Below are 24,546 nucleotides of genomic sequence, written 5' to 3' on the forward strand. Positions count from 1 at the left end.
ACCACTACGATAAAACTTTATTAATAAATAAAAAATTAAGAGAATAATATAACCACCACCACTACGTACTACTACTATTATTATTATTAATCACTAGCATAGCCGAACCAAATTTTCTAAATATTTATTTTTATTTTAAGTATTTTGTAACAATTTAATACACATGTAACTCAAATATTTTCGGTCATATGTATAATAACCAGTTAGTTAAAAATTAGCAAAATTGTTTATATCTAAATTTATTATTTATTTGTTAACTTTTTTTTCGGCCTAAAATTTAATTTTCAATATCAAATGGCAAAAAAACCGAAACAGAAATCAAAATGGAAACCGAAATAGAATGGTTTCAAAAATCCAAAAACCGAAGTTTTGGTTTGTTGGTTTGGCTTTAGCCCAAAACCAACCCAAATTAAACCATGCACACCCCTACTGATATAATATGTGACTAATCAAGTGTTCTCGTTTCCCTTTTTTATTCGGTTGTTTTATTTTTTATTTTTTCGGATATAGAAGTACTCATGTTGATATCAAGGGCGTCAAAATTTTCATGTTTTACATCAAGGACTATAATTACAAATTGCAGAAGATAAAAGAGGAAACAAGATAACTATGATACCATAAATCAAGAGATAAATATATATAGAACAACTAGGTTAGATACTCGTGTCCTACACGGATTAAATAATTTAAAAGAATGATATTACATTAAAATAAGTCCAAAGTTAAATTGCAACTATAATTCACAAATTTAAAAATAAATCATATATCTCTAAATATTTTTTTCGATTCAACATTATATGATACACTAAAAATATGGCACCATCTCCCTTCAACCCTTTGAGTGAAATACGGCAAATGGAAGGAAAATCCATATACTGACCCCATCATCTCCACCCCGTAGGAATTACGAGATTACCCCAAGGACGCCTTCGGCATCCAGGGGTCACGAACCGACCATAGAACCCTGTTCAATAAGTGGAACGCATTAGCTGCCCGCTCTTAAGTTGGACAGTAAGGGTCGGAGAAGGGCAATCACTCATTCTTAACACCAGCGTTGTTAAGGCCAAAGAGTCGGCGGAAAAAGGGGGAAAGCTCTCTATTCCTAGTTCTCCTGTAGCTAGATCCTCCGGAACCACAAGAATCCGTAGTTAGACTTAGAATGGGATTCCAACTCAACACCTTTTGAACCTTTTGAGTGAGATTTTGAGAAGAGTTGCTCTTTGGAAAGTAGAATAGTATTATGAGAACATAACTGTTACAATTGGACAAAACGAACCTATCATTGGTGGAAGAAAGCTTTCGACTAGTCGAAGAATGTGTAGTAAAAGAAAATTGATATGGTTTTGATTAACAATATATGGACAGTGAAAAAGAAGGCGAGTCGGGTTCATTTAAAAATCCGGTGTTTTTAACAATGAACCGAGTAAGTTTTAAGGGCAAAAATGATTCATATATATGTAAATGTTTATATATATATATATATATATATATAGAACAAAGTTATAATAAAAAGTAGATTTTTTCTAAGAAGTGTAGGAAATAACATTAACCATTGAATGAAAACTAACACATAAGAGTAGGATGGTCAAGAATGATTTTTTTTTAATTTAGGAATTAATTTATTTATTAATAGAGATCATACTTTTAGGAAATTTCTAAGTAATTTAATTATCTTTGATATCCATGAGCTCTCTTCAAATAAGATCCATAAACTCTTTTCAAATTAAAATATAAAAAAACCCTAAGTTCAACCCTCTTTCAATTTTGTTGAAACCATCTATGAACATCCACCACCTTCGTTCAACAAGCCCACCGCCACCTGCCACCAAGCCGCTCCGGCACCAGCAACCACCACCCAACAACCGCCACCGCCACCTTGCCACTCCGGCACCAACAACTGCTACTCCTAATCACTTTCTTCGTGCAAAAGTCGCATCACTTTTAGCCATGTCTGACGAAGAGCATCAGTTTTCAGTTAAAGGCCGATGCCGGAGCATCAATAACCTTAGCGCAGCAAGGCGGTACCATCAAGAAGAACGGTTACCTACATCGATTTTAGAAGCTTTAGAAAAATGGGTGTTGTTCCGAATTTGAAAACGTATAATGTTATGATTAAGGGTTTGTGTAAACGGAAGGAGTTTGTGTGGGCGAAGGAGACGGTGGATTGGATGTTTCGGAAAGGGATGCTACTGGATAAGTTTACTTATGGGACTTTGATTAATTGGTTGGTGAAGAACGGTGAGACGGGTCGTGCACGCCAGGTGTTCGATGAAATGTCCGAGAGTGGAGTGACGACGGACGTGATGTGTTATAATATGTTAATTGTATTTTCTTCGGGACGAAAAACAGTAAGTTCCGTTATGAATGTATCAAAACTTTAATTGTATTTTCTATATCAGTTTTTGATTTGGTTTTTATGTGTATTACGTGTTGCATAGCAAATCTTGCCTTACCGGAGGTATGCTTCAGACCAAGTAAGTAATTTATTTATTGTATGTTTCAATTTATTTTTTTGGAAACATTGAGTAAGTAATTTATTTATTGTATGTTTCAATTTATTTTTGACAGAATTACAAATTTTGTCCTTTAAAATAAGACGAATTACGGTTCGTGTCCTTTTCTAAGTTTCCTTGCAGGCGGTGTACTTTAAACTTTTTTTTCCTACAACTTTTGTCCTTTACGCTAACTGGGTTAGAAAAAGTCAGTTAAATGCCCTCACGTGAGACGCATGTGAGGGCATTTTTGTCTTTTCGCCTGTACCTGCAAAAAGTTTATCATCTTCTTCTTCTTCATTTTGCAACCACCACCAAACCCACCAACAACCCATTTGCAGTACACCGTTTCTATTTGACACCGTTTCTGCAGAAGCCACAGACATCCTCCAGCAACCTTCACCCCACCATTCAACCTCCAGCAACCACCACCAAACCCACCAACCTCCCCTCCCAAACCCAATTACATCTTCCAGACCAAACCAAAAACCCCAATTCCATCACCGGATCATAATAATAACTCAATCCGGAGCTTCCAATTCCGTCAACTCGCCGGAGCTTCCATCACAACTCGCCGGAGCTTCCATTTTCTCACAATCAGAGCATAATAATAACTCAATCCACCCACAAACCCACCAACACAATGGTCAACAACAAACGCAAAGCCCGACGAAAATGAATTCCACAAATCGGTTCCTTGTTCGTTGAAATTGACTTAGGGGTTTTGATTATTGGTTAATGACGATCAAAAATCATATACAAATTACCTGAAAATGTGTTGGGATGACGGCGAACGGACTCGCCGGGAAAACGGTTCTTAGGTTAAGAATCACGATATCCAGAGGGAGTTTTAGAGTAATCAGAGGTTAGGAGTGGGTTTAGACGACAAGATATGGCCTACCGTTAATGAAGATAGGTGTTACGGTCCTTTAATTTGATGTTAAAACGCGTTTGGATTGTCGCCGGGGTTTGCGTTTGTTGTTGACCATTGTGTTGGTGGGTTTGTGGGTGGATTGAGTTATTATTATGCTCTGATTGTGAGAAAATGGAAGCTCCGGCGAGTTGTGATGGAAGCTCCGGCGAGTTGATGGTGGGTTTGGTGGTGGTGGATGAGTTATCAACTAATTGAAGGTTAATTAGTGTTTAATTTAAGAAATTGTTGGTGGGTTTTTGTAATCAAGGCTTGCTGAGAAATCTTCATCACCAAGTTTTGATATTTTTAGTTGATTTAGGGGGAATTAATAATCAAGATTTGAATCTGGGCTAATTAGTGTTTATCATTTGATTGGAAGTAGTTGCTGCTGTTTCTGAGGGTTAAAGGCATGGGAGGTGTTAAAAGGAAGATCACATAACATTGACCTTATATTGATCATGGAGCATCAAGTCTGCAAAAACATTCCTGTTATAAGTACGCTTTCGGTTAATGTTTTATTTTCTGTTTTTATTGTTTTAATTATGTGAAGAAATACCGATATCATTTTCTCATTCTACAGTGATGTCTGCACATGATTCAGGTGGCCGGAATTTCGGAGGTGGTGGTTCAGGTGGCCGGAATTTCGGAGGAGATGGTTCAGGTGGCCAAAAAGAAGATGATAAACTTTTTGCAGGTACATGCGAAAAGACAAAAATGCCCTCACATGCGTCTCACGTGAGGGCATTTAACTGACTTTTTCTAACCCAGTTAGCGTAAAGGACAAAAGTTGTAGGAAAAAAAAGTTTAAAGTACACCGCCTGCAAGGAAACTTAGAAAAGGACACGAACCGTAATTCGTCTTATTTTAAAGGACAAAATTTGTAATTCTGTCTTTATTTTTTGGAAACATTGAGATGGAATTCAGACACTCAAATGTTGAATTTATTTGCAGGGTAACTTCTGCACAATCTCTGCTGGTAACTAGAAACTCATTTGGGATAATTCATTTTCTACATTCTTCAGAAATGTTCGAACACTTGTTAAAGATTCAGTGTGTTACTTACGTGGTGGCGGTGGTAGTGGTGATAGGCGTGAGGGGTGGTGATAGGCGGTGAATACCCCGGTGATGATGGTTGCCGGAGGTCGGTGGCGGCTGGTGATGTGGAGGTGGGTGGTGACAATGGTGGTGGGTTAGATGGGAGAGAGAGAGAGAGAGAGTGTGTGCGCGCGCGCGCTTTTATGGGTATATATATAAGTGTGTTTTTGTTTTTGGTGTTTTTAATGTTGTGTTAAAAATATGAATTAATATTTGGTGTTGTGTTTTAAAACACACTGTAATATAGATGACGATATGTTTTTGGTGTTGTAATTTAATTTTGTTACCATATATAATATAATACACTGGACGAATATGCCCTTAGAGTGTTATAAAACAAGAATTAGAAAAAGCACACCGCCTAAAAAACACACTTTCCATCTAGACCATCAGATCATCAAATCTAACGCACCAGATTATTTCTTACACTTCTTAGACACACTTCACTTCTTATTATAACTCCACCCTATATATATATATATATGTATATATATATATATATATAATGCATATTAGAGAAGAAGCTAAATCATGAAAAATGCCCAATTTATAAAAATATTTAATAAATAAACCTAACTTTTTTAAAAATAAAATATATTTTTTAAAAGCAATTATAGAAATCAAAATGAATTAAAAAATATGTATGTTTAATGTATAATTAATAGGAGAGAGGGACGGAAAGAAATAGTAAATAATGCATCAAAAAATGACACGTGGCATAAGAAAACTTTTATTTATTATATAGTATAGATATGTGTCAAAGATCTACACACTTCAACTTGAGTGAAGCACTAAAATTAAAAAAGAACCTGACAAATAAAAAAGTTCATTTTTTTAAACAACCAAATATATTATTTACAAATCATTCCTAGTAGGGATCAACCTTGACCACCATTTTGAGTGTAGACCATCTTTGCCACCACACAAAATAGTGTGGATCGGTTGTTCATTTTAACTTGCTTTTTTTTTTTCTTTTTTTCTTTTTTTGCTGTATTTTTATTCAAGCTTTTTGCTTGATTTTAATGCAATCGGCATTCAAAAAAGAAAAACAATAATTGCAATTATAGGGGGAAAAAAACCAAAAACAATGATAACAATACCCGCATGAAAAGGGAAATTATTTGTCACAAAACTTCAAGTGAGAAATAATTTTGGACCTAAAAATATAAACAAGCATTTATTATTCAACACATAATCAAAATGATTGTTCTTTAAATGTTATGCTTTTGAATAGTTATATATGTTTGTCATTTTCCTAGTTAATTAATCCTGCTACAATCGCCCCTGATTTCACCCTGGTAACCGGTCAAAACCCCAACACGACCTAGCTTGGTGATGGCGGTCACAAATGCCTGATTGAATGCGTCATTGTTAGAAGCAAATTGGTTAACCGTTGACCTTGACCGAGCGCCCGTGAACAAGACTTGGTCAGAAGAAAACAAGCCCTTCCCTTGTTGGAGGCTTTTATAATATGCATTGTCGAATGTTTGCGGGGTGGGGTCCATTTGAATCACAACATCTGGTTCAACATTAACCGGGCACATTTGTCTTAGCTGAAGAGCATACTCTCGATTCATGGTTCGGTCTATTCCAGCCTTGGAGCGAATGCGTTTTGAGAATTGATTACAATGAGAGAATCCAAGTGTATGTGCCCCTTTTAAAAACAAATTAACAGTTTAAAACATTAAAGCAAAATATTTACATTTATTTTTTTTAAATAACTCATTAACTAATTACCTGAAAGTGCAATCATATCAGTTTGAGATAGACCATGAGAGGCAAACATAGTGTTTAGTTGGTCCAAGGTAAAATTTGCATGTGGAAGCTTGTGTTGAACACTTTTTCTTGTAGAGATTCTCCCATCTCGCCTACCTAATTCCACATTGTATGAGGGCCCACCTGTCTATATATTTAAAAAAGATTTAATTAAACATAATAAAAGTATGGGAGTATGAGTTAATAACATAAAAGAAATTACTTGTAATATGTATAGAAGTCAATGAACCAGACTATGATACATTAAAATCACTTTGACTTGTTTAAATTATGCAAATATGTGAAGACAGTGACAAAGGCAGGTTACTAGCATAACTTTTACATATGTGGATCATATATAAGCGAAATTTTGTTAACGTGTGAATACGTCGTCGTGGTCCATCCCTCGGTGAAAATAAGTATGTTGGTGAGTATATGTGGTGAAAAGGGGCGTGAGTAAAGAATTTACCAACGGATCATCGACAAATTTACTTTAAAACATTGTGTAGGAAAAAGTGACTTTTTTATACAAATGAAACGTCACACAGTGTTCTAATCCAATTTTAACTGGTCTATGAGTGTAACAAATCATTAATTCTAAAAAGAAAAAGAAAGGAGTAACAAATGTGTAGATTTAAACATGATGATGAACTTTAATACAAAAATTAAATTGTGAAATTGTATTTAGATTATTTTAATTGACCAATTTAATAAAATAGAACAAATAGCTTAAAACTACAATAGTGAAACATATCAAAATCATCTAATGTATACTTTTTATATAAAACCTACTGAATTATTTACTCTTAAAACTTAAAACTTAAAGCTCAAAATTGGTAAAATACTACATAAGCAGAAGTCATTGAGAGAATGTTTACCAAGGCTACAACATCTCTGGTGGCAAGAGCTAATATATCTGCACACGAAACTTTATTCCGGCAACCGGGATGGCTATCAACGGCTGCCTTTGCTTTGATAACGGTGTCAAACCCGTCTCCAGCGAGTGACAAGTCATCGTGATGGTCCTTCTCGGCGTATGCATTTGATAGAATCACAGAAGCATCACATCCCTATATCACAAAACAATTGATATATTATAATACCAGCTTAGAACCCGTGCAATACATGCATGGAAAATATTAATACATAGAGTTTTCAATTTTTTATGTACGTTTTGTGGGTGAAAAAATGTATTAATGTATAACGATTAATGGGGGTATATAACACGAACCCGAACAAAACAGTCGTGAAAAAAGAGGCGGAGAGTGGCCGGAGCGGTGACAGGCATCTGCTGGAATTTGTTGGTGACGGCTGATCGGACAATTGATTCAACATTTGGGCAAATGTGTTGGTAGAAATTGTGTGAGAGTTGAGAGTAGGATTAGCAACAAAGAAAGAGAAGAACAACAAAGAGAGCATTTGCTTCTTCATATTCACTTTCATTTTGCTATCATGTTTTGTTCGTTATAATTAAGATTGTGGGTGATGATGAATATTTTTGTTTATAGGAGCATTTATATATATTGTTTTTAATATTATGGGACTGTGTTTTTACAGACTAGACCCAACTAACTTTACTTTATACTATATTAGTGCATAATGGTATAAGTTGGTAAAAGAGAGATGATACGTACCATCTCTTCTTTTATTCATATATACCTAAAGTCTTGAATTTGAAAGCTTTTGTTTAAATAGTAAAGAAAGAAAAGAAAAAGAAACCTAATAATTTAATGGCATGCAATTCCATAAGAATACCTATGTTTCCTACATGTGGTCTGCAGTTTGAAATGGTTATAAATATATTTTAGTAGATGAGTTATAAAGTATCAGATTAACATGTCAATGTGTTTAATCAGCATAGTAGATATAACAATCAATTGACATGAATTATATAAATCATAGTACACTTATACATATGATTATACTTATTGTCCATTTTAGTCCAAGCATTATGAACCAATGTAATCAATAACAAATTTATACAATAAGAACCAAAAGAAAAAAAAAAACCTTTTGTATCATCCAAATCACATTACCTGCACCAGATTAAACAAAATAAAAATTAGAAAAATGTAAAAATCACAAGCAATAACATTAATAAGATTATGCAACATACATGTACATAACACACACCATTCTAGACAAGTTCCTTATGAGTCAAGCAACGTGTTGACAGCTGAAAGTTGTTGCCTTCCTCTCCACTCCTTGCCAGGCTTTAATGTAATCGGGTTTTCCACCGCAGCAGCCTCCATACATAGCATATGTTTATACTCGTCGTCTCCAAAATCAACCATTGCCTTTGCTTTCTTATCCCATGGATTCCACACCACTAAATAAAATATAAAATAATTGTATAAATGGTTATTAAATAAACATCCTTAAAACTAAATATGAAAGATAAGAAAAAAGTGCAGTCTCACCAGCATCTGGAAGTCCATCTTTCCGGATAAGAAATGTTCGTTTCTTCTCATGATCCATAACCGCAATTTTAGTTGGTGTGCTAAGATAAATCCTGTCAATCTGGTAGAAATAAAAAATAACATTAGGTTAAGTACTAAGGGTTGAGGAGATTAGAAATTAGTTAACTTACTTCTGATTCAAAGGTTAATGAATCTCCTTGTTCTGTAAACCGCTCTCTTTTCTGACAATTGTCAAGATAATCCAATGTTTCCAATCCTTCCACATGAACCTCACTGAATCAGCAAAAATTTATAAGAGTAGTTAAATACGGTTTTTGTTAACGACGTTTGACTTAAATAACCATTTTAGTCCAAAAAATTAAGTTTTGACTTTTTTAGTCACAGTTTGATTTTCATATCAATTACCCTTCAACTATTTGTTAATTGACGAAAATACCCTTGATATAATATAACCCATTTATTTTCTTTATCTTCTCTTCTTTATATAATAAATAACGATAATAACTATTAAATGGTCTTCATAAATTACATAAATAGTCCTTAGATGCAAAATGATTTAATTATCATTCTATTTAACAGAAATAAATGGATGAGGTTAGCAACAAGGACTGAAAAGGTTATAAAATTTAAACCTCAGGCTATGTCAAAGATTCATTATCAGACTGAAAAAGTTAAACAAGCCAAATCACAGGGACTAAAAGCGTAATGTACTCGAAATCTTATTAAAAATGGTTTTATACCTGATATCTGAAACTGAAAAATAGGTATGATATGCAAATGTAAATGTGAACGGCTTTCCATCCGTGCCTGTATTTCGGACCCGAGAAGTCAACATCAAGTCTGACCCCGGTCCCAATGTGACCCGCAAACGATACTCAAAGCTAAATTAATTCCAAATTATGAATTTTGAGCAAGCAGTAATACTTGTAAGTTGTAAGCTAAATTAAATTTTATAAATTGTACCTGTGAGGCCATAATTTTAAATCTTCTTGAGTGGGTCTGAGAATCAAATCAAGAAAAACCTTATTTGTGACATCAGGTGGTAAAGGGGGCGGGTCATCATCAAATGTCCAAAATCGGTTTCTAGCAAACCCGTGAAGTTCAAGAGGACCTAAATTTGAGAACTGCATCAAGAAAGTAAGTTTAGAAAATTATAAATCCAAAACATAAAAATTAAACAGAAAAAGACAAAAAGTTAGTTACTTGAGGGAAGCATATAGGAATACCGCCACGAATCGGCTTTGGAGGCTTGAAGGTTTCCTGCAGAAATAAAATATTAATGTTTATACTTTATATAAATGTCAGTTGACAAGTTATAATTAGTAACTGATTCAATCGTATAAGTAATTAAGCTTAAAATTGTATCTACCAAACTGATAAAAAGTAACTCTTCTCCGTGCTCGTTTTTCCAAGATGTCACGTGGGCCCCATACAAGTATACCTACATGGTAGAAAGAAGAAAGAACTATAAGATGCATTTTCAACTTATACTACAGAGTACAGAACCACATCAAGGAGAATAATAAATCCATGTAATTTATATATAAACAATCATATATAAGGCTAATTACATGACATGAACCGTGCGTGCAAACAAGTGAAATTTCTATTAACTTGGATGTAGGTGATATGAGGTTGACATAACTCTGGCACTAGCTTATGATCTACAATTTTCACTTTCAGATATTTTTACTTCGTTGTGACCTCAAAATGTAACTCTTTGATCAAAACATATGATATTTCCAAACAGGGTAAGATAGTTAAAAGGTTTCAAATAGAGTTTTCATCATCTAACACAAAATTGTCATAGTCCTGTATCTGAACAGTAATACCACGTGTATTATAAGGGTCACTAAATGCATATACACAAAATAAGCAGGTGCACATATAACTTAGCCAGTGTTGTAGAATTGTAGATCTCGCTAGGCCCTAGTCAGGCGTAGAGGGTACCGCCTAGCAATTAATCGGATTGGAATTTTTATATGTAATTTTTGAAAATTATACACATATATACAAAATGTTTCAAAATTTTATATATAAACTTTCAAACGTATCAACTGGACTGGATTAATAAGTATATTCAAATACTTCAAAGATATTGACCGAAATTTGACGGATTTTGAACGATTTAGGCCGCTTTGGACTGGCTTTGACCGACTTTTATCAATTACCAATTAGGTGAAATTGAAACGTTAGCATACTGATTAGTGATTAATCGGTGACTAATCATAATTTTTTCGAAACTGAACTTAGCACAGAGATTGCTTGTTGATTCCACAAGATTCAACTGCTCCATCAGTTTAGCATGTCCATAAGGCCAATTTAGCTACTCAGGATCAACAAACAAGCAGTGCAATTAGGTTTTAATTCAGAAGCATATTTCCCAATTCTGACCAAACACCATCCTCAAATGAACATATCTTTCAAAATCTTTAGGTTACCAACTAGCAATCAATCCGATTGGAATTTTATATGTAATTTTTCAAAATTATACACATATATACAAAATTTTTCAAAACTTCATATAAAATTTTTCAAACTTATTAACTGGACTGGGTTAATAAGCATAATTTTTCAAATACTTCAAAGATTTTGACCAATTTAAACCAATTTTGACCAAAATTTATCCTGCCTCGACCAAAATTTGACAGATTTTGAACGATTTAGGCCGACTTAGACCAATCAGTTGATCCGATTAGGCGAAATCGAATCAGTAGCATACCGGTTAGCGATACTAATCGAGATTTTTACAACACTGAACTCATCAGCTTACATATCATAAGACCAATTTAGCTGCTCAGAATCAACAAGCAGTGCGATTAGGCCTAAATTCATAAGCATAATACCCAATTCCAACCGAATCACCATCCTCTAATAAACATATTTCGCAAACTCATCTTTCCAATCAATTAAACATTAAACTCAATCGTCAACACCTAAATATCCAGCAACAGATACTAATACAACCATATACACACAATAATTAACAAAACTCCTCATAATAAACCTCAGTCATCTCTATCATCCACATCATATTCATACACAACAACAACAACAAATACGAAACCCTAACTTCACTAACATGAAATTAAATAAACTTACGGACCTCAACACTGCTGCCATGGACTTCACGGAGAACTACTTTTTCCAGACCGTTAACGCCTTTGATGACGTCAACCGGCGTTCGTTCTGACGTCGACATCTTTCATTAATCAATCAATTAATCACCAATTTCCATAACCTAACTGTATGATTATGAGCTCGGTAGTTTACACGCACGGCTACTGTGTGAAGTTTGCCACGTGTCGTATAGTTGTTTAACAGAAAGTGTGTGTGTGGATTGTCGTTCGTGAGGTCCGTCTGGATAGACAGACAGATATATATTATACATACAGTTGACGGAGTTACAAGTATTACCCCTCAACTACTTTTGATATACAAAGATGTCTCTTATTAGTTAATATAAGTTATTAGAATTAACTGATTGCACAGATGCTCCATGTGGTTTACGTCTATTGCGGTTCCCCCCCCCCCCCCCCGAACATACACACACATTTCTAAAAGTGTAACACTGATGCGCATGAGCATGGATGGTCGTGAAGTTTTAGAGAGAGAGTGGTTCCCCCCAGAGATCAGAGTTTGATGAACCACTTCATCCAGTGAGTTTTGCCGGCGAGGAGATGATTATTATCAAGTGAGAAAAGCTTTCATGTTTATTTGGTTGTAGGGAATTTCAACTTCTTTGCAAAAAAGAGGACGGTGGAGGAGGTGAGCTGAGTCGGTGGGGGGAGCTGAGGGTGCGACAACGGGAATTCCGGCATGGTGGATGTTAGATGGTGGTAGCGAAGAATTGGCTAGTGCTGTAGTAATTGCTAGCCTCTAGCTGGCAAGTGGGGTGAGGACTGACAATTAATTGAGATTAATTAATTAATCAGGATTAACTTAGATTAATTGATGATTAATCAACGCCTAATCGTAATTTTGACAATCATGGAATTGGATATAGTTGTTTGAGGGGGGGGGGATGAGAGCGGGGACAATATTGTACTTTTTGAAGAAAAGTAGGGCCATAACCTCCATGATTTAACTAACTTTTTTCTTAATCATTAAAGAAAATAGTCATTTCAAACACATTGAAAAACTTAATGCTCATGCATGCTAGGGAGCACCAGTGTTACCGTTTGCAAACAGTCGATGACCATATTAAACTTATATAGTTATATTATAGCGGGGAGCGAACATGCATTATGCGTAAACCACAAGAAGCATCCATCTAAATAACAAGTTTTATTAAATAGAAGAATTTTGTCACTTGCCACATGTTTGTTATTGTTACTCTTTTTTAGTTAGTTTTAACATTTCTTATGGTGTGTTTGTGAGACAAATGGCCTTTTCCTTAATTAATATATTTTTTTTAAAGAAAAATTATAACACATCAAAGTTGAGATGCAATCATGGTATAACTAACACAATATAAAACTGGTACATATGTATAATAGCATGTTGAAGTTGATTAATAAAAGTGATACATGAAAATGAGTATTTAAATGATCAGATTTTATTGATCAAATGAAGGATATCTGCACTTGCTATACACTCTATTCACTTACATTCCAATAAATGATTACCTACTGCAACATAAACATATAATAAAATTTATAAGCATGCTTTCCTTGTTTATAAACATATAGATAACTCAAAACAGTGCAAGTGAAGTTTTCATCTTATTTTGTCTCCATTTTGGCATCTTGTAAAATGCATCTTTAGTCATGTTAAACTTCGCCCTGAAATCGGCTTTCGACAGATACATCTGCATATAATAATATTTCAAATGTTATTGACCAAAATAAAGATTTTGTAATCATATATGACACGCTAATTGTTTATAAAAAACGTACCTCTCGTCTAGTTACATCAATATTTGGAGCAGGGTCGGTTGATGACGTTGTTAAACGTTCATACGGGTATAATGTGAGCCCTGCATCATCTTCAACTTCAATCTCTTTCGCATTTTCCTTTACTTCTGTTCTACTGTTCATTGGATTAACAGCCCTAGTGTTCGCCTCGGGTTTTGCTGCTGAATCAGCGCTTACTAATAACATTAAAACATATTAACCAGTTTCAAGATTTATATCATTATTAACCATAACTTATAAAGATGATCATACATTCATACATTACCTTTTACAGAATGTGGAATAAGTTTTTCGTGTGTTGGTTTGTTGGTTGAGGTGGTTAATGATGTAAAAGCTTTAGTTTTGGAAAGAACTTTAGAGGCGTCAAGACCGCTGCCGCCGCCACCACCCCCGCCAGTGCTGCTACCGCTATCACTACCGAAACCAAGCTTACTTGACGGTGGAGTTGAGAGGTTTCTTTGTGGTGGAGTTGAGAGGTTTCTGCCGTTTGGATTATCAAATTTGGAAGCTAGGGCGTTGAAGGCGGGAGACCTGCCCCGGGCACGTGGTCGGTCAGAGCACACACTTCTCGACCGTTGCGGTTTTTCAGAAGCCGATTTACCTCCATATGATGGTGTTCTCCTTTTTGGTTTCTGATGATGTCATAAACTCATAATTATCTGATTAGAATGAATAAATAAATAATTATCATTTTGTTATCAGAAGATAATACAGAAACGCGTACATGATTCCTAATCGAACGACCTCCGTCTTTTATAATCGACAGCCTTCTTTGGAATGAGTTTCCATGCATCTGTTAACATATTAATAGACATATTATAATTTATAAATAGTTAAATACTAAACTTATGTTTATAAAGTTTAAAATTATAAATGAAACATAACTTACTCCAGATTTAGATGAATCCCATGTGAAAAATGGTGGCTCGCATGCTTCTGTTATGATAAATATTGGAGCTTGAAGAGATAATTTCTCCAGAAGAACGTCACATTTAAGAAATTTCTGTCAAATGACACATAAAATAATGTACATTTGTTTCGAAACCGAAACGATGTTGTTTGATAAAAGCATACCTCTCCAATGGCTAATGCTTGTGTTTTGGTTTTTGCATTAACCTCTTGTCCTACCCAAATAAATATGGCAGTGTGGCAATCAAGGATATAAATATCTTCTGTCATTAAATCATCTTGATTAAAGTTGTATATCTCATACACCTGCATCAACAAACCGAAATCAATCTTTCAAATCCAAATATATATATATATATATTGTATAGTTTTCACATGTGAAACTTCTAAAATAGATACATACCTTCAGTTCGTCTCCTGAACGAGCAAAAGTTGCATCAAAGACCAAAAAAAAACTGCTAATTTACAGCAAAATAATCATTATATTAATTAAAACAAAGGTGTTTCACCTTTGGTTAATGTGCATGAGAACAAATGAGGATCACTTTCCTCTTCATGTGGAATTTTTTTTGCCGCGTATTTGGTTTTTCCACCTAGGATTTCCCAAAACTGGTCGGTCTCGATACCTTCTTTAAGCACTCTGGTCTGCATTTCTGGCTGCAACCGTATGTGATGACAAATTATTATTATTATTATTATTATTATTATTATTATTATTATTATTATTATTATCGGTCACTTATCTAAATTAAATGCATATATATATATATAATTACAATATGATTAAGATGCATACTTTTATTGCATCAAGTTGCCTCTCACAAAGGTCATGGTCTTCTGTGGTTGTCTGGCTTCCGTACCAGGTAAAGACGTCTGCATCTTGGTGTAATATGTAACAATAAGAGGAGTTTAAGGATGAAGCAACCTGATCCAGTTAGAAACATAATTACATCTCTTTCTGGTTATTAAATGGAATATATGATTATAAAATAATAACTTACGGGTTCAACTTGAATTGATTGCATGTTTTCTGGTCCCGAGCCTTGAACTCGAAATAATGCAATTCCGTCTTCTTTGTAAGTGTCGTCTGGTAGTTCATTTTCCGATATGTACTTCTTGTATCCATTACTGAGACCACCCTGATAATTTATGAAATTTACTAAATTTAAAAACCAAATGAACGGAAAAGAATAAATGTTTAATGTATTATCTTTCCTTGTATCTTAGTTGAAGCTAGGCCTGTAAATGAACCGAACGCTCAGTGAACCATTCGGAAGGAAGTTCGTTTATTTAATAAACAAACGAAAATGAACATTTTATTTCTCATTTAATTAAATGAACAAACATGAACGCATGTCTTGTTCGTTCATTTATGTTGGTGAACGTTCATTTATGTTCTTCATTTACGCTCGTTTATGTTCACTCGTTTACGTTCATTATGTTTGTTCTTTATATATTCATTTAAAATTTGTAGACTCACCACAATTTTGTCTAGTTTTATTAGTTTTTAGACCCGATAGATCGATTTTCACAGTTTACATTTAATTGATGTTCGCTCGTAATGTTTGTTCATCTATGTTCAGTTATGTCCATTCATTTGCGTTCATGAACAGTTCTTTTGTTCGCTTAAAGTTAAACGAACAAACACAAACATTTACCGTTCATGTTTGTTCGGCTCGTTTACAAGCCTACTTGAAGCTCACCTTGAGAACCATAAAGCTCTGAAATATTGCAAAGAAAAGAAATGGTTCGTCTCCTTCATAAATCTGTGCCTGTAAATCCATTAAATCAAATGATCATGAGTATAAACTATAAACACAAACTAAAATTAAAAAATAATTATTAAAATTTTAAAATATTAAGTTATCATCAGGTCAACTAACTACCAGTGTAGCTAAAAACTTGAATGACTCAACCATCTTGTTTGCTTGTGAGAGAGCTGAATCTCTATCTTCCTACAAAACATATTTACATAATAAGTAAACTAGTTAACTACCTATTTTATTTTACTTTATTTTAATTAAAAATTAATTACCTTAACACTTTTCTTTCCATACCATGTCCCAATAAGACATTCCTCTTGTTCATCTCCAGTATATGTATATTGAAAGACATAACAATCTCCGGTATAGAATTTTGATTGATCAGTATCGGATAAAAGCCTCTTTTGCTGACCATTCACGCGCCTCACCTGCACAATCATGATTTAGTAAATTACAAAACTACCCATTAACCAAGTCAAACATAAAATTTTATAAAAACCTGCAAAGATCCACTGCAATCAATATATGCTGGAATTTCTTCTTCGTCTTCCTTTCTGGGAGCTGCTTTAAGCAGCCCCTTAACATCGACCCCTTGTCGTTTTAACAGCGCTACAAATACAAAATCATTATTTCAAGCTTTTAACAAAATGTCAATTAGTTTTTTATTTTTAAAAGTATAAATTAACTGAATAAGTGATTAACTAACTAACTAACTAACCAGCCACCTTGCCTCTACCCTCCTCAGACGCAACCACATCATTCGGTTGAGGCCACGAGTCAAACTTTGACTGAAATGATACCGTTTCAAAATTTTCGATCATGCGGGTGATTTTACACTTTGGTCTGTCCTGGCCACGGAGATGCTCCTGTAAATCAAGATTAAAACTTATAATAAGTGGAAATAAGATATAATCATTATTAATAACCGCACAAATGCATAATTCTTATTATATTTACTTCTGCAGCTCCATTTGCGGCTTTTCTTTCTTCCATTGAAGTATTCCGTCCCATCCAAACATGAACTTCTGATCCACAATCCAGAACATAACAAGTGTGTGTGTCTAGTAACTTCTTTGCCAAGGAATATGCCGTGACACGTTCTGCCTGCCCCTTTTTTACACTTAAATACCAAACATGTATTCCATCAGTCATTACAACAATCATCTGCCACAGTGGCAGGAGTCAACTCGCCACTGACATATGGCTCATGTCACTTCAAAACGATATTGGTCACGTGTTGAATATTCAACAACAAAATGTGCCATATGGACCATATTGTTATTGAATATCATGTATATTCAAGATATATAGCCACATATGGCCCGTTTTGTGCTTTTTTTAATTTATTATTATTCTTATAAATAAACCTATTATTAAGTATTAATATTGTAAATTGTTAATATTATTGTCAATTAATTTTAGAAATTATTATTATGGTCGTTTGATTAAAATATTTAAATACAGTACATTTTGATCCATTTTAAGTCTATTTAAAAACGTAAGTAAAAAAACATCTAACAAAAACTTAATAAAAAAGTCATATTTGATTACTTTAAATGGATAAAAAATATTATACCTTTGTTTATTTATTCAAAAAGTTAGCTACTAAAAGGTTATACAATGTATGTATTATTTTCATAAAATTTTGCTGTCCGCTGGTGTACCATTATCAAGCTCCTTATTTTAATGAACATTCTGTAAGTTTAGGATGATATTTATTACCAAAATAGCTGAGGTGGAATATCATCAGTACGTTGAGCAACATTCGCAGTTGTTTTTCTTGGAAGCGGAGCAAATCCACCAAAGAAGCCCCAAAATTTGCCCGCTTCAGCATCGGCCATTAGCCTGCCATCGTCTAAATAAAACCAGAAAAAAAAATCAAATTTTGATTTTTATTACTTAGTCTTTTAATATAATGAATATTAACTTACCAATTGTAGCTATATCGCATTTTGAACGATGGTACGTATCTTTGATATACTGCACCACTTGTAGTGCTTTAGCCCTTTCTTGTATTGAAGTATTTGACCCATTAAATTGGAATATCTTATTTTTACTGTCTAATATACAAATTGTATCATGATTGAGTGAGGATCGAGCACAAGGAACCTACGTTCGGTAAAATAATATCAGACAACATAACGGGTCATATTTTTATATAATGTGTAAACTTACTTACCTCTTGAACATGAGCTACATGTTTTCCTTTGCAAGAAAACATGCGCGTTTTATGTTCTAGAGATTCAGATTCATCTGGCATTATACATGGTTTAAAACAAGAAAGGAATCTTTCTGTTTCATGTCCTTGTAGTTCGCGATACTGAACCGCCCGACATCCAAGAGCTACATCAAGTTCAAGTGCTTTTGTAGATATAGTTTCAACTTCATCCTGCATTTAGTAGAAACAAAAGGAAACTAACATATACATGCGGTAAAATAACAAGTTAACGTAACATGTATATCAGGAAAGAAATGAGCTCACCTCCCTTGCATCTTTACCGATCCAATAGTGGATGTCGTAGCGAAAAGCACCACTTTTTGAAGCATGGGTCTGTAAAATAAAGGGCAAAAGAGTCAATTTTAACATAATTTTAATAGCCATCCAACCCAAGACCAAATGTGTAACGATCTCCGATCTCACGAACAGTTGGGACCATTTCTGTAACTTTTCAAAGCTAGGGACGAAAGGTGAAATTTGAGCAAACTACCGGACCATCCAAGTAATGTACTCAAAAAAAAATTAATACTTCTTTTTCACACTTTCATTCTTTTGAGGATCTTTGTGTCATTAAAAACAAAGCCTTGAACTACTTGTGAGCAAAACAGACAATATTAGCTACTATGGCGGGCCGGATACAATAATAGTTTGTTCTATGCATCGGATGCTAAATGCGAATACTGCTATAACAATAGAATATTATTTAGAATTATAGATGATGAACGAAAAAGCATGATGGAACAACAAAACAAAACAGAAAATATAACAACTTATATGATTCAACTACAATACTCACATTAGACATATAAAGTTCAATACATCAAGAATTATTAAAGCTGTACCTTTAAAATCAAATAGCATTCCCCTGTAAGAAATTTCCCATAAGAAGACTCTGGAACAGCCACCGGCTTCGAATTCTCAAGCTGCCACACCTCAATTCCTCTATGAATTGATGTTAAGATTAGCATGCACAAATACACTTCATTCAATTAACAAAATATTATTATAAATATTAATATTAATATTTAGAATTTATATAACACAAAGGATACGCCTTTTGTCCAGCTCCTTGAAAGGCTGGATCAACTTCTTTCATAGAAACAGACATTATACAAATTCACACCAATTCAAATCAAATAAAACCTGAAATTATAAAAATTCACACACAAATTATAAAAATTCTTGAACATAATAATTAAAATGCACCAACATATTCTAATGAATTGATATCTTACCTACAAATCTATAATTCTGAACGTGTGGATCAAATCAAAATGTCTGAAATTATGTGCATGTTCAATATAAAACATAAACAATAAACAAAGATTGTAGAGGAGAGAGAAAGAGAGAGAATCAGAGTCTAGAGAGAGAAATTTTCAGAGAAAGGCTGTGAGTCCTTCACAAAAATCGCACACAGAGAGAAAGAACCGTTGGGTTTTTTTATTTTTTATTTTTTTTTTGTGTTTTGTAATTATTAAAAAACAAAAATTTATAACATGTAAACTAATGGCTGTAATTATTTTTGGTACATACACTTCTTTCTTTATTTCCTAACTAAACATGCAACTCATGTACAAGCCCAAATCCAGTAAACAAGATAAGAACAAAATGCAATAAAATAAAAAAACAAATCTTGATTTGAAAAAAGAAACAAACAAGCAAATTAACCATTTTGGTGCAAAGATTAGAACAAAAAAAGACAAATCTTTATTTGAAAAAAATGAAAAGAAAAAAAAAACTAAATTAACAATTTTTCAAACTACCAAATTTTCTTGAAAAACTTCTGTTGCTACTACACTCAACAGAGTTTGGAGGTTGAGTCAAGTTGGGGGATTCACTTTCGAGTGGAGAAGGGAAATAATCAGATATGGCTTCCCAAGATTCGCTTTCACCCATTTGTCGTCGTCCCGCATTCAAGAATCTTGGTTTTATTGGCGATTTGACCATTTCGACCTTCCATGTCAGCATTGAGACAATTTCTGACATAGGTGGCCTTAAGTTTGCATGAGGTTGAAGGCACAACAAAGCCACCCGAATCGTTTGCATTACGTCTTTCTCCACAAAGCCGTCGCTCTTCATTCTTGGATCGATTAAGTCAACCATTCTTGAACTCTCATACAACTTCCACGCCTATTTTCAAAACAAATAAATAAAGATTACATTTTGTAGATACGGATCTAATACTAAATATGTAAACGGGAGTGGCTCCTACGTATTCGGGAAGGTATTGCATTTCTGCTGGTAAAGTAAGGTCAGTATTCTTCCTGCAGCTAATGATTTCAAGCACCAAAACTCCAAAACTGTAAATGTCAACCTTTTCTGATAGTTCTCCTTTAATCGCATATTCTGGGGCCGTATAACCTCTGAACTCACAAAACAAATGCATTTTTAATAATTTGTATGATGATTGATGATTATGGTTTGATATATTATTGTAAGATTAAGATGTAGCTTACAATGTTCCAGCAAATGCGGTGCTGAGGTAAGCTTGATCCTCGGGGAAGAATCTGGCCAGCCCAAAATCTCCAATTTTGGGTTGAAATTTGTCATCAAGAAGAATGTTACTGGCTTTTATATCTCTGTGCACAATCCTAATGTGAGAGTCCTCGTGTAGGTACTGCAATCCCCGGGCAATACCCAAGATTATTTGGAACCGAGTGCTCCAGTTTAAATACTGTTTGTTTTTTCCTATTCACAAAACTATGCATTTACTATCAACAAATTCAAGAAAAAGGTACAAAAATGTTTGCGGGTCAAAATTAATTTTGGCCCGTTACCTAGCCTGTCCATGTTTTCACCTCTAGAAATGTGTTTTGAGTTATGTACCGTAAATAATGAGATCTAGACTCTTGTTCTTCATGTATTCATAGACAAGAATCCTATGAGGTCCTTGAGAGCAACAACCAAGAAGACGAACAAGATTCTTGTGTTGTATGCTGGTGATCATTCTCACTTCTGCAAGAAACTCTGCATCTCCTTGTTGCGATTTATCAAAAGATAATTTCTTTACAGCAACTAGTCTTCCATCTTGTAATTTACCCTAAAACAGCACATAAGAGCACATATCTATTTTAATTAATATATCCAAATTTGTACTTACCGGTTTAAAGGAAACATACCAAATAGACGGGACCGAATCCACCTTTTCCAAGAAAATTACACTCGTGGAAGTTCTTAGTCGCCTTCTTTAATGCTTGGAAGCTAAAATAGCTTATTGTTCTAAGATTCCCACTGAAATAATCTTATAAAGCCACAACACAAAAGATCAGTTTAATAAGCAAACATTAATGATATTTGTGATATAATGCTATACAATAAAGTTATAACCTTTGCAGCTGTTATCGGGCTTTGCTGACTTTCTAACCCGTGCTGGTTTGATAAATTTATAGAAAATGAATATAAAAATCAGTAAAACCAGGAGCACGGTTAACCCTCCAAGGATTAAGAAGATGGCAGATGCATTGTGCTTCTTAGATGAGTTTTCTGCATTGAGAAATAAGGGTGTTGGAGATATTGCTGCATCCAAAAGTGACGTTATAATATCATTATCAGTTAAGCACAAACTCCTTTTTAACCAAAATGCTTCTTTTTGGTCTACATTACTTAACGAACAAGTGAATTCAGTAATTAACAACCATTTGGGATGTGCAAAGTCAATTCAGTTATGGGGGCTTTACCATAACCAAAACCGAACGGTCGGTTAACCTTCAGTTTCGATTAAGTTCGGTTAATTGTCCAATGTATTTTTTTTCCCTTTCTTTCAGTTAAAAATGGTTCGGTTATGGTGTTCAAGCTCAATTATGAAGTTTTGAAGCTGAAATAAGCCGATTCCAAGTTTGGTTATGGTGTTCCAAGCTCGATTATAAACAGTTGCAGCATGAATTTAAATGTTAAAAGCTGGAAATGGAGGTACAAAAATGTAAATAGAGGTATAAAATTTGGAAACACAAACATACAAGGTTCGGTTCGGTTAAAGTCAGTTCACAAAGACACATTAACCGTAACCATAACCGTTAATCAGATTCACTTAACCACAACCGATCAGTTCTCTTCGGTTATGGTTAATTTCAGTCAAACTTTTTGGTTTACGGTTCGGTTAACGGTTATGGTTTGGTTATTTCTCATCCCTAGACGTGTCCACTACAAAAAATGAGAATTTTAACATAAATTTTAAAAACTCTAAACAGAGATGCTATGATTCATAATGTAAGTCCAATCTTGTTTCGATTGACACAACTCCAAGACTATGATTCCATTAGTTAATTTAAAAGTTGATCAAATTTCACATAAAACAAACAAAGTATTTATGCACACCAGGTGTTTGTATAAATGTCTGTGAGAAAACCCATGCTAAAACCCTATCCAAACACTTGCAGAATCGCACACAATAATTACTTTCAAGTAAGCCACGCAAAAGTTGATCAAATTTCACATTAAAAAAAAATAAAATAAAATAGAATAAAATCTTATCTATGCACACCAGGTGTTTGTATAAATGTCTGTGAGAAAATTAATAAAACCCAATAACAAATACCTTCAAGTAATCGACGCATTTCGTCTTCACAATTACACTTCATCAGCAAAAGTAAAAAGCCGTTCCTTTTATAACGACAGCTTGCGGAGAGTTCAAAGTGTTAATATAAATCCAAGACAAACAGAGTACAAGAAGAATGTATGTATGTGAATGTGGCTAAACATCCTGAGATTTGCTTTGCTGCCACTCAACGTATTACAATATGTTGGTTTATTATTGTATAATGGTGACCTGTGATTGTCAATATCGATGGGAACAAGAGCTTAAACAATATTGTTGTAGGAGTTTGTATATCAATGAAGTATACTGCATTCATGCGTATGAGTATATACTATATACCGCATTAATTGAGAGACTCGTGCTGACTGCTTGAATAAACGCATTGATACTTTGTGAGTGTTTCTGAACCGGCCCGGACGTTGATCCGGACGTCTTATCGGGTCAAAAGTCAGACCGACCCGAGAGGGTGTTTGATCAGGATGACGTGATAAATAATTTAAATATATATATATATATATATATATATATAATTCATATACAAATAAAAGGTAATATTTATTTATGTTTTATACATTGTTTTTTAAATATATATTATTTATGTTTTATACATTGTTTTTTAAATGTATATCATTTATGTCTTATCAATAAAGAAATCAATGAAGCTTAGTAGGTTGGCACATTTAGGTGGTGTAGATCAAAATGGTCGGGTCTAATATGGGATAGGTGGTGTGGCTTTAATTTAAATTTGTTGTACGGGTGGTTTTGGGGGGTTTTCTCTCGGGTTTTGATTATTGCTAGCATCTTGCTTGTACCTATGTTTCTTATAATGAATGAATTTATTGGTAGTTCAAAAAAAAAAGTTGGCTCATGTGATAATTATTAATAAAGAGTTTTACCGGTTCACCTGTCGGGTCCGGGCTAGTTGCCACCTGCAAAACCCGGACGGGTTTTTTGAAAACGGCCAAACACCTTGACCCGACCCGGTATAGAGACCGGCCGGGTTTCAAAGCAGTGATACTTTGCGATAAGTTTTAAATAGTGTCAATTGACTCAATTGTCATCCATAGTGGTGCAGAGAGAAAAAGGTATTTTCATTTGTCTCGTCAATTATTACGTAGATTAAAACACATATTACAAAAAGAATGCATAATGGTTTTACTCACCAAGTTTAATTAAAATAATGCAGAAATCATGAAATAAAAAATGATAAGAAAAAGAAAGTGATATGAGCGATGGTAATTGGCTAAACAATTAAATGGTGTGGGCTTTTGGTGGGCATGCAACACCTCACAATCTCGTAGCTATGGTCACGCCTCCAAGGGCAACGCCTCTGTCACATCGATGCGTAATGGCGTTTAACAAATTGGTTACGTGGATGGTGAGTGTTAACTACAGTAGATAGCCTAATAAATGGATCGAGGATTCTTATTTTTTTTAACCTTAATTTTAAACAACCAATTAATTTTATAACAATACAAAGCATGACGTGATTATTAAATATGTTAGATATGTCAAAATACCGCATTATTAG

General features: G+C 34.1%; 3 protein-coding genes, 1 long non-coding RNA gene and 1 pseudogene across 7 annotated transcripts; 1 reads left to right on the top strand and 4 right to left on the bottom strand.

Moving 5' to 3' along the window:
* The first annotated feature begins 2,334 nt into the window (after positions 1–2,334).
* LOC143630831 (uncharacterized) lies at positions 2,335–4,409 on the top strand. The gene is made up of 3 exons (XR_013153245.1): positions 2,335–2,348; positions 2,439–2,474; positions 4,357–4,409. It is a non-coding gene; the product is annotated as an uncharacterized LOC143630831 (long non-coding RNA).
* A 1,350-nt stretch (positions 4,410–5,759) lies between these two features.
* LOC143630834 (peroxidase 16-like) lies at positions 5,760–7,870 on the bottom strand (annotated as a pseudogene). Its single transcript, XR_013153246.1, has 4 exons — positions 7,487–7,870; positions 7,134–7,325; positions 6,238–6,403; positions 5,760–6,154 (listed from the first exon to the last, which is right to left on the bottom strand). The product of XR_013153246.1 is annotated as a peroxidase 16-like (transcript).
* A 486-nt stretch (positions 7,871–8,356) lies between these two features.
* On the bottom strand, positions 8,357–11,928 carry LOC143630832 (putative glucose-6-phosphate 1-epimerase). The gene is made up of 8 exons (XM_077099735.1): positions 11,782–11,928; positions 10,045–10,116; positions 9,879–9,935; positions 9,639–9,799; positions 9,416–9,556; positions 8,846–8,948; positions 8,676–8,775; positions 8,357–8,584 (listed from the first exon to the last, which is right to left on the bottom strand). Exons 1-8 carry the CDS (start codon positions 11,875–11,877, stop codon positions 8,406–8,408), a joined length of 909 nt encoding a protein of 302 aa, XP_076955850.1. The 5' UTR covers positions 11,878–11,928; the 3' UTR covers positions 8,357–8,405.
* Positions 11,929–13,371: 1,443 nt separating this feature from the next.
* LOC143630833 (villin-4-like) lies at positions 13,372–19,589 on the bottom strand. Of its 3 annotated transcripts, none has more exons than XM_077099738.1 (23): positions 19,534–19,589; positions 19,324–19,423; positions 18,746–18,814; positions 18,443–18,652; positions 18,195–18,372; positions 17,986–18,118; positions 17,221–17,383; positions 16,982–17,129; positions 16,763–16,872; positions 16,536–16,691; positions 16,387–16,455; positions 16,204–16,272; positions 15,502–15,639; positions 15,297–15,425; positions 15,010–15,157; positions 14,904–14,914; positions 14,666–14,806; positions 14,481–14,594; positions 14,316–14,384; positions 14,030–14,223; positions 13,857–13,963; positions 13,574–13,767; positions 13,372–13,485 (listed from the first exon to the last, which is right to left on the bottom strand). In XM_077099738.1, exons 1-23 carry the CDS (start codon positions 19,587–19,589, stop codon positions 13,372–13,374), a joined length of 2,820 nt encoding a protein of 939 aa, XP_076955853.1. The 3 variants fall into 3 exon arrangements, with proteins under 3 accessions (XP_076955853.1, XP_076955852.1, XP_076955851.1); XM_077099737.1 differs by having other exon boundaries at positions 14,021–14,223; XM_077099736.1 differs by having other exon boundaries at positions 13,857–14,223.
* Positions 19,590–20,224: 635 nt separating this feature from the next.
* LOC143630888 (cold-responsive protein kinase 1-like) lies at positions 20,225–23,034 on the bottom strand. Its single transcript, XM_077099782.1, has 7 exons — positions 23,016–23,034; positions 21,809–21,997; positions 21,601–21,722; positions 21,308–21,521; positions 20,938–21,169; positions 20,694–20,844; positions 20,225–20,611 (listed from the first exon to the last, which is right to left on the bottom strand). Exons 1-7 carry the CDS (start codon positions 23,032–23,034, stop codon positions 20,225–20,227), a joined length of 1,314 nt encoding a protein of 437 aa, XP_076955897.1.
* Positions 23,035–24,546: the final 1,512 nt, after the last annotated feature.

Source organism: Bidens hawaiensis, unplaced genomic scaffold (assembly GCF_021521415.1).
Source record: "Bidens hawaiensis isolate Kalapana, Puna unplaced genomic scaffold, B.hawaiensis_p1.1 tig00005851_1, whole genome shotgun sequence".
Taxonomy (NCBI): Eukaryota; Viridiplantae; Streptophyta; class Magnoliopsida; order Asterales; family Asteraceae; genus Bidens; species Bidens hawaiensis.